Source organism: Chamaea fasciata, unplaced genomic scaffold (assembly GCF_029207755.1).
Source record: "Chamaea fasciata isolate MVZ Bird 193981 ecotype frontalis unplaced genomic scaffold, bChaFas1.0.hap1 SCAF_35, whole genome shotgun sequence".
In the NCBI taxonomy this organism is placed as follows: Eukaryota; Metazoa; Chordata; class Aves; order Passeriformes; family Sylviidae; genus Chamaea; species Chamaea fasciata.
The window spans coordinates 140,062-150,302 of NW_027094120.1; the positions used below are offsets into that span (position 1 = coordinate 140,062).

Consider the following 10,241-nt stretch of genomic DNA (forward strand, 5'->3'; position numbering starts at 1 on the left):
GCACATGTCCTGCTCTCCTGCTCTCCTCCAAAGCAGGGAATTGATGGGAAAGTTTAGGCCCAGCTCTGAGCACATCCAGCATGGCCTGGGCATGGGAATATGGGGCAAAGCAGCCAGGGGCCTTCTCCAACTGACTGGCAGTTTCTGGTTTCTCTTCCCAGAGTGCAAGGATCTCATCAGGTGCTGTTTAGCCGTGGATGACATGGAAAGGCCTTCATTAGAAGACCTTTTTGGTGATCCTTGGATGCAGGAGATTCATCTGGAGTAGAAGAAGGGAGAGAGCCAGAGGTTCATTTTGATGCAGGGCCCTGGTAAGTTCCAGCTGCACACATGCCTTGGCAATCAGAAGCAAAGAAAGCCAGACTTTTTGTGCTGCCTGTGTCACTGCACAGGGGTCATCAGGTGGGCACAGGCAGCCCTTGTGCTGGAGCTGAGTTGCCATGCGAGTTGTTTTGGCTTGTGCTGGTTCACTGACAGCTGGGGCCCTGGGCAGAACACTGACAGCCTGGTCTCACCCCCAGGGAAGGAGAAGGAGCCCCTGGAGAAGCTGGACCAGGTGGGGCTGCTGCTGCTGGAGACAGTGAGGACGACAACAAGGATGACAACCTCTTCCTGAACCTGGCCACCAGCAATTGAAGGTGATGAACTTCAATTCTGGCACCTTCTTCAAAGTCAGGCTCCACAGCCAATTTGCAGATGAGTTCGCACACAGGGGGATGCTCCCAGATTTGGGCATTGCACAGCCTGGCCAGGAACCAAAGGTTCCCCCCTTTCCTGGGGCTGATGCAACTGATTGTTCAGTGGGCTGCCAAGCTGCTTTTTGGCAGGGCTGGGGGCACGGGCTGGGGTGGTTCTGAAATGGGAGTCGGCTCCTGGCCCTGCCAACAGCCGCCACCCCCCACCATGCCCTGGGCTGGGGCTGGGGCGGCCGGCCCGACACAAACCAACCCCCAAGGTGGGAGCAGAGGTGGGACTCCAGAACCTGTGCTCGGCTGCTTTGCTTTGCCGGCAAGGAAGGACTTGGGCTGCTCCACTCCCTTTGTTTTCTTTGGGATCACCATTAGTTTGGGGGGCAGTGTAGGGGGGGAAGAGTGAAAGCATGGGCTTCCCTCACTGGTGGGTGGGTTTTTCCCTAGCATGCAGGGCATGGGGGCTTCCTCAACCTCTGACAGAGATAGGATCTTTTACCTTTTCCCTTTTTTTCCTTTTTTGTCTGTAATCCCTTTGTGAATTTTATGTTTGTTTTTCTAAAGGAAGCCTTCTAGGTGGTGTCCAGTCTTGACTGGGAAGTGCTTGGGACCAGCTGTGGAGTGGATGAAGGAGAAGGCTGAGGACGTGGTTTGGGAGCAGCTTTTCTTTGCGCGGCGGATGGCATGAGGTGTGTCCCCGTCTTGTTGGCACGGGTGGGGTAAGAGCTTTTGGGAGATGGCAGCCAGCACAGGAGCATCCTGCTCTGGGCAGCTGCTGGGGAGGTGGATCTGGCCTGGCTGGCTGCAGGCTGGGCACGTGTCCTGCGCTCCTGCTCTGCTGCCAAAGGCAGCAATGATGGGCAGCTTTGGGCCCCGCTCTGAGCACGGCCAGCATGGCCTGGGCACCGCGGGCGGCTGGGACAAGGGCATAGGAGCCTTCAGCTGACGGGCGGTTTCTGGTTTCTGTCCTTGCAGCCGGGCTCTGCGGATGCTGAGGCTGCTCTGGGCTCTGCCAGGGCTCTGCTGGAGCTCAGCACCGGGCCGAGATCAGCCAAAGAAGAAACGGTGTGACCTGCAGCAGACTTGCCTTGAGCATTTTGGCAATGCAGCTCAAGTTTGCAGAGGATGCATCTCCAAGGGATAACATGACACCTCCCCAAAATAAAATTGTTCAATACCTTCTGAAATGAAATCTATCTGGGGTGACGCCAAATGACATTTTTCAGCTTGCTCAAGCTGTAGCTCAGGCCTTCTCTGAACAGTTCTGTCCCCCACCTGCATTTTCCTTCACAACTGCTCCCTATTTTCCCCCAGTGAGTGCCCAGCTGATTGCAGTCTCCATCACACTATTGCCATCCTTGGTGCCCGTCACCATGAGGAAGACCAAGCCCCAGGCTTAGGGACTCATCCTGTCACTGGCTGAGGGGCAGCAATGCCTCAGAGGTCTGGTGGCATTTTAGTGTCATTCAGAGCTGCTCTCTTGCCCTCAGCTCTCCTCACTGCTGAGTTCCCACTCCCTTTTCCTCATCCTTCCAGCAGGATGAGCTCTGTGAAGTCCCATGAGCCACCCCACTCTTCCCGGCCCACCCACCCACCTCAGTTAGGCTGAAGCTGAAGGGTCTGTGTGTGCCAGGGGCTCTGGGATGTCTCTGTACCCATGGACAGAAGGGTCTGTGTGTGCCAGGGGCTCTGGGATGTCTCTGTACCCATGGACAGAAGGGTCTATGTGTGCCAGGGGCTCTGGGATGTCTCTGTACCCATGGACAGAAGGGTCTATCTATACAAAGGTTTCCATAACATCATTGTTCCCTTGGGTATGGAATGAACACAGAGTGAAGGTGTCAGTCATGCTGCTTGTGCACTCCTTCCTTTCCATACAAGACACATCCATGCACACCCCCACATACAGATATTTTAAAAGGATAGGGATGGATAGAGATTTCCCACAGAGCTCTAACTTTGGCACAACTCACTTGTTTGCTGATGGTCAGGGAATTTTTTTCCCAGCTCTTTGTGAGTAGGTTTCCAAGAGCTGAGGGGAGCCGCATTCAGAAGCAGTTTCAGGATTTCTAGGCAGGAAATGGAGCTGACAACCATCAGTGTAACTCGCCCTATTCATTGGGATGTGCTGCTGGTTCTTTAGGAATATGGCACGATGGAGCCACTAGACTTGGAAAAATCCCAGCTCTCTGTGGATCTGTGGAAAGGGGGGAGCAGCCGGAAAACTTTGTATCTGCTTTGGGGGCCACAAGGTCCAAGTAGCTGCGGTGGCAGAGGGTGACCAGGGCTGGTGGCAGGTGAAGTCCCATTTCATGACATTCACGAATGGAACAGGACGAAGCTCCAAGCACCCCCAATCCCACTGATGAAGTCTTTGTGATGCTGCACATGCTCAAGGGAAAGCTGCTGTCACACAATCTACTGAGATTTATATATCTTATTTTTTTGCAATACTTTATGTCTAAGTTTCAAACTGCAAAATTTTTACACTCACGATGCAGTCATGCACATTCCATCTTTCAATTTCCTATTGCTCCAATCCACTATTTAAATTAACTTAATATTGGTTAAAAAGCCCAAAATCTGCCAAAGGAATTCAGCTGACGGATTTTTTCCACCAGCACATTAACAAAGTAAGTCACTGAGTTGTCTGTTCAAAAACTCAGTTACCTCTTTCCTAATCCAAAGTTACAGAAGACTTTTCACTAAACATTTGGGGTAGTTTTTATCTTTTATATATTTTCTAATCTTTTCTTTTTCTTTTTTCTTTTTTTTTTTTTCAAAACATAAAACACATCCTATAAAAGGCATTTCCTTTGCTCCTGGTTCCCCTGTGGAGCTGCTCCCTTCCTGGTGGCCGAGCTGCTCAGGCAGAGCCCGGCAGCTCCTGGCCCTGCAGGGCTGAGGCTTTTCCCCGTTGCTGGGCACAGACTGATGGAGCAGCACTGCTGAACACGGGGACACACAGAGGGAGCAGAAGCAGCTGCCTTTGTCCACCTGAAGCTCCAAGGCCCAAACTCTGAGCAGACAGGGCTGGAAGAGACTGGCAGGCTCCCTGTTTGCTGTGCTGCCCCACTTGTGCCCGGCCCAGCTCTGCGGGAGGCAGAGGGAGAACAAGGGGCAGCTCCTGCCAGCCCCCATCCCAGGGACCCCTCCGGCCCCGGGCCCTGGGGCACTGTCAGCACCCGCTGCTCCAGCGGCTTCTGCTGGCCCTGACAGCAACAACCAAATTGTGCCTGATCCCCAGGGAGCAGCAGCAGGGCCTGCATCTGATCCCTCAGTCTGGGGCAGGGCTGGACAAACGACCCCCACAGCAGCAGCAGCAGCAGCAGCACATGGAGCTGACTTTGAGCACAGCCCCTGCCACTGTTCCCTCCTGTGGGCAGTGGTGTCACAGCAGCCTGAGGCACCCGGGAGCCCTCAGGGCCAGCAGGGACTTGAGATGGCAGCCCTGGGCTCCTGGGGGTTGTGAAAGGAAGAGAGGTGGGGACTCCTTCTCCACGTAGAGCTTCCCAGATGGAAAAGGCTGCTGTGAGCAGGCAGCTGCAAGGGCAGAGAAAGGAGGGTCTCCACCACTGGATCTGTGCCAGTTCCACAGTCCTGGGCAGCAGCCACCGAGCACAGGGGGAACAGAGGGCACAGCAAGAGGGACAAAACCAGGCAAGGTCAGAGACTGGGAAGAGCCGGACCTGGGAGCAGGAGCAGCTGCTTCATTGCACTCTTGGAGAAAGCTCTTGGCTGCTTCAAAGTGCTGAAAGGCATGAAGGGCAGGGAGGAGGCCACACCAAACAGTGCTCCTGTTTTCACACCCTCCCCTCTCAGTGTCCCAGAAGGAATTGGATGAACTGTATTCTTCTCTCTGAGTCGTTTCGTTCAGTGTGAGCAGCTTAGCAGCAGGAGCTGAAGGAGCTGAAGCCTTAGGCCACAAGCACTGACCAAGAGGAAATTCTTGAGTCAAGTAATGCTGCTAACATGGACCTAACTGAATCCAGCAGATGGAATCCTGGAATTATAGAATTCTTTCTGTTGGGAAAGACCTCTGAGCACATCAAGTCCAGCCGTTCACCCAGCAGTGTCAAGCCCAACACTAAACCTGGTCCCTGAAGTACCAAGGCTGGACAACAGGCCCTGAGCCAAGGTGTCCTCTGGATGTAACTTCCAACCAAAGATTATCTTTGTATGTGCTCATTAATGAAATATGCATGGTCATTAGTGCTGTGATAGACGTATCCCCTCATCAGTGAAACATGGATTGATCTTTCTGTATTTAGAAACTGGACAAGGCCATGAAATCCGACATCTGGCCTTGTTTGGGGGTGGATGGTATTGGTTATTGGTTATATTTGAGCTCTGACCAGGCTTTGGAACAAACCCAAGAGGAGAATGAAACCAGATGTTCCCGCACCAGAAGTGCTGTCAGTTTGTTTATTCAGCGCTGTCAGAGCTGGGCCCTCTCACAGCCGGGTTGGAGCCTCACCTGTGGCTGGAGGCACCTGCAGGAATTCCCAGTGTCCGGGAGTGGCTCTGCAGTCCTTGGCTGTGACAGCTTCCCCCAGCTGATGTGTGGATCTGGTTGATGGGAAAGTCTGAGAGTAACAGGTACATCTTTTTTCATAATCACTGCAGGCAATCTTTGGTAGTGACGATTGGGTGCATTGCTGAGCTTCCCCTTTTGTCATTCTTTGCAGTTTTGCGTTATAATAAATCACACCATACCTGAACCTTGTGTCTGTGTTTTTGGTGCCGACCCTGCTCAGTGGCAGAACAGACACTGCAGCCCCACAGAACCAAGGGTACATTGTGACACTGCGGGGCCTGGTGTGACCAAGGGGACCAGAGTGACACCGTGGGGCCCCATGGAACCAAGGGACCGGTGTGAAACTGCGGGGACTCTTATAATCAAGGGCCCATTGTTTTCCTCTCCCTGCCCCAGCCCTGCAGAGCAGCCCAGTCCAGTCTGGCCCAGCAGCAGGAACTGGAGGCACTGGAGGTCATGGACAGCCACTCTGTGTCTGCAATGCTCAGGAGATGCTCAGCTCAGGCAGCTCCTGCAGCCCCAGGGCCAGCCCCGCTGCCCAGCACAGCAGCAGAGAGTTGGCCCCGGCGCTCCTCCGGCTGCTGCTGCTGCCCCAGGGACAGGGCAGCCTCTTGCCAGGGCTCCTCTGCACACCCACGGGCTCCTGCTCTGCTCCTGGCACACGGCAGCTGCCCACAGAGCCTTTCCCAGGGGAACACGTCTGTGCTGGCCTGAGCAGCCATTGCTGCAGCCCCTGCCCTGCTGCCCACAGCCCCGAGCTGGGGCTGCTGCTCTGCAGAGCACGGGGGCTGTGCTGCCCGGGGCCCTGGGCTGCCTCTGCTGGGCTCTGCTGCTCAGCCCGGGAGACAGAGGCAGCTGATGGTGCTCCCTGCACTGACCCCCTCCCACACAGGCTCTGCTGGGGCCGTGGAGGCTGCTCAGAGCTGCCTGCCTTGTTCCAGGGCTGCCACATGGCCTTGGGGCTGCCCTGGATCCTCCTGGGGAAGTTCCCTGAGGGCCAGAGCAGTCAGTGCCCAGACTCCTCTCCCTGTGCCTGCTGTGTCCCCTGGGGCTGCAGAGCTCTCCTGGCTCACAGCAGACATTCAGTCCTTGATCTCGGCGTGACCCCACCCTGGCCAGGCCTGTGCCCAGGGAGCTCCACTCCCTGCTGATCCCTGGCACACGCTGTCCCTGCAGCTCCCCTGTGTTCTCCTGGCAGCTCCCAAGGCCCTCCAGACAAACATTCCCCTGCCATCAGCCCTGGCACAAGCTGCAGAGCCCCAGGAAGGTTCAGCACAGGCCATTCACCATCTGATGGGCCCTGGCCACCAACAAGCAGAACCTGAGGCAGCCCTGAGTCCCCTGAAGGCCACGCTGGGACCCTGATGTCATCCCACTGAGCCCTGGGAGAAAAAGGAGCACAAGGAGCCTCTTCAGAGTCTGTTCCTTGGGCCTGTTCCTGAGAGTGACTCTGCAGGGAGAGCAAAGCCTTCCTGCCCTGCCCTCCCTGTGCTGCTGGAGCTGCTGTGCTGGAGCCCAGCTGTGTCCCAGCAGTGCCCATGGCCAGTCCCTGCCTGTGGTCACAGCAGGGACACGCAGCAGGACAGTGACCAATGTGCCAGAGCACTGCGGCCTTACAGCCACAGAAGGGCTGGGAAGGAGAGGCTGGAGCTGGGAAGAGCAGCACTGAAAGGACCAAGCACTGCTGCTCCCTGGCAGTGTAGCTGTGCTGGGACTCTTTTCCCCTTCTCGCCTCTAACTTCATGCAGGTTACAAAGATGGGATCCCAGGAAAAACAAGCACTGCAAGGTAGTTTATTTTCTTGAAATGTAGCAATACAGTAAATCCTGGTTTACAGAGCTTCTGGATAAAATTCAAGAGGCAGACAGTGAATTAGATGGGGGTGATTAAAAAAATTTCACTGGGGATAATTTTCTGACAGAAAAACCCATTGAACACTACCAAAGACCTGGGAAGGCCTTTTGAGCCTGTCATGAGTTCCATTCTGAAAATTATGGCCAAGAAAACAGGCAGTTTGTTGCTCCTGAAAAGCATCTACTCATCATTTTCCTCAGGGCATCCTTGAGCTCCTGGTTCCTCAGGCTGTAGATGAGGGGGTTCAGGGCTGGAGGCACCACCGAGTACAGAATCGACAGGGCCAGATCCAGGGATGGGGAGAAGATGGAGGGGGGCTTCAGGTAGGCAAATGTGCCAGTGCTGAAGAACAGGGAGACCACAGCCAGGTGAGGGAGGCAGGTGGAAAAGGCTTTGTGCCGTCCCTGCTCCGAGGGGATCCTCAGCACAGCCCTGAAGATCTGCACGTAGGAGAAAACCATGAACACAAAACAACCAAGACATAAACAGATGGAAAACAAAAGAAGCCCAAGTTCCCTGAGTTTGGAGTGTGAGCAGGAGAGCTTGAGGATGTGTGGGATTTCACAGAAGAACTGGCCCAGGGCATTGCCATGGCACAGGGGCAGGGAAAATGTATTGGCTGTGTTCAGCAGAGCACAGAGAAAGGCACTGGCCCAGGCAGCTGCTGCCATGTGGGCACAAGCTCTGCTGCCCAGGAGGGTCCCGTAGTGCAGGGGTTTGCAGATGGACACGTAGCGGTCGTAGCACATGATGGTCAGGAGGGAAACCTCTGCTGAAATGAAAAACACAAACAGAAAGAGCTGTGCAGCACATCCTTCATAGGAGATGGTCCTGGTGTCCCAGAGGGAATTGTGCATGGCTTTGGGGACAGTGGTGAGGATGGAGCCCAGGTCGGTGAGGGCCAGGTTGAGCAGGAAGAAGAACATGGGGCTGCGCAGGTGGTGGCCGCAGGCTACGGCGCTGATGACGAGGCCGTTGCCCAGGAGGGCAGCCAGGGAGATGCCCAGGAAGAGGCAGAAGTGCAGGAGCTGCAGCTGCCGCGTGTCTGCCAATGGCAGCAGGAGGAAGTGGCTGATGGAGCTGCTGTTGGACATTTGCTGTGTCTGGCCATGGGGGCCTGTTCAAGGAGAAAAGATCAGTGACAGGTTAGGAGAAAGTTCTTTCAGTAAAATCAAAGCCTTTTCTCACAGACCATTCTTATGTATCACACTGACAGCCTTTTGACTTTCTAGCAGATTTTCCTTAAACTCCAACTGGGGAGCCCTGGTTGGTGCTGGCTGAGTGGGTCTTCAGGTTCAGGGCAATTACATGCAGGGTTTTTATAATTCAGCCTTGCCGTGCAGACGTGAGAGGGGGACAGGGAACCCGTCCTCGTGTTCCACTTTGAAACCCTGTTAATACAGAAGTCTCTGTCAGCTTGTACTCCCACTGCCAGTGACCAGGAATGGTAAAGTCTGTTTAAATGTTCTAGAGTTTTTTCAACAGCTTTTCTTCATCTCCACTTGACTATTTTTGATGTCAGAAACTCTCAGCATTTCTGCTGCTGCGCTTAGGGAGAACAGAGCAAGTTCTCTGAGGCAAGGTGGTGCATGGAGAATGAGGGGAGGAGGTCTGTCACCCTGTCCTGTTCCAGGATTCTCTGGGCTTTCACCTGTCCCCTACACAGGATGATCACCCTCCCATGTTTCCTTTAAAAACCATCCTGACACTGCTGAGAGCTGATGGATCCACCACAGTCCACCCAATGTCCATCCTCTTCTCAAGGGCTCAGCCCCACATTTGTACCCAAGAACACACGGGACTCATTCCACCAACCCAACAGCATTTTCTCCATCACAGAACTTGTGTGTCTCCCCGTGGGGCTTTCAGATAACACAAAGATGCTACAGGGCAGGTTTGCATTGTGGAGGGAAGCTGGAAGCTTGGAAGGAAATCTCAGGGAGACTTTCAAGTGTCCTAATGATGGCACTGGATTAAATGAGATGGAGCTCCTTCCCTGGCTGCACTGACAGCATTGCCCACAGCCGGGCACTGGGGACAGGGTCACCCTGAGCCAGCTGTGCCCCCTCCCAGAGCCCCCCAGTGCCAGGCAGCTGCTCCCAGCCCTGTGCTCTGCAGAGGGAACTGGGCCCGGGGCTGCAGAGCTGCCCCACGGCTCTGCTGCAGCTCTGCCTGCACAGGAGGGGCTTCATGCCTTGGACCCTCTCTTGGTTTGGGAAGACAGGTATCTGCTAGGTAATAAAAAAAACAACAACTGCAGTTTCTTTTGGGATGGAGAGTGTAACCCCCCCCCCCTTCACTCTCTTTTTTTTCTTTTTTAATTATAAATTACAATCACAGGCTCTTAGGCAAAGATTTGGGAAATAGGAATAGCAGTTTTTTATTAGTATGTATTAAAAAGTAAACAAACACAAAAAAACCCTCACCAAACAACTACAGCATTAATAATAAACGAAAACAGTACCAAGATCCTTGAGGGTTTTGTTTCACAAAACATAGGGCAGTTTGGTTTCGGTGTCTCTGCAGGATCCTCAGAGCACCAAGCTGAAACTTTTCCAGCCAGCAACAGCCGTTCCCTCTCTCCCCGAACGCCGAAAAAAGAAGAGCCCGCAGCTGTCTCAAGCTTTGTCTTTTACCTGCATTATCTCTTCCTTCTAACTTTGTCCACCTCTTTGTTTTGGTTAAGTACCCTCAAGTATCCAACACTTGGTCTCCTTGGTAACTTCTGGGGAAAAAATTCTTTAGAGAAAGAAGGAACAAACCTAACCCCCAACAGACCCCCAGCCCTGAGGGCAGAGGCTTGGCTGGGGGACAAGAGGGAGGGGGCTTGTTCCGAGGGAGGGGCTGCACTGGAAAGGATCCTCTGGAGATCTCTCCCTGCCACAGCATTTCTGGGTTTTGTTTTCTCTCATTTCCTGATCTTCTCTCTGCTTCCTGGAGATTTTTCTCCTGGAGGTATTTCCCTGTTCCTGATCTCTCCCTGCCAGCACTCACAGACCCCAAATCTCTGTGCACCCTCCTTGGCCCTACAGAAACCTGCCTGTTTGCAGGGCACTGGCTGGGGGCAGGTTCTGTTTGGAGCTTGGAGAAAGGACAGGTCAGACTAAGCCTGATGGCTCCAGTGAAGGTGATGCTGGTGCTGTCCATGGGCAAAGGAGTGG

General features: G+C 54.1%; 1 protein-coding gene across 1 annotated transcript; it reads right to left on the reverse strand.

Moving 5' to 3' along the window:
* Window positions 1–7,032: 7,032 nt before the first annotated feature.
* On the reverse strand, window positions 7,033–8,174 carry LOC136303517 (olfactory receptor 14J1-like). Its single transcript, XM_066207171.1, has one exon. It carries the CDS (start codon window positions 8,172–8,174, stop codon window positions 7,218–7,220), a length of 957 nt encoding a protein of 318 aa, XP_066063268.1. The 3' UTR covers window positions 7,033–7,217.
* Between the last annotated feature and the right edge of the window lie 2,067 nt (window positions 8,175–10,241).

Coding starts and splice junctions, on each gene's coding strand:
- LOC136303517 (XM_066207171.1), bottom strand. CDS start 8,174: ATGTCCAACAGCAGCTCCATCAGCCACTTCCTCCTGCTGCCATTGGCA.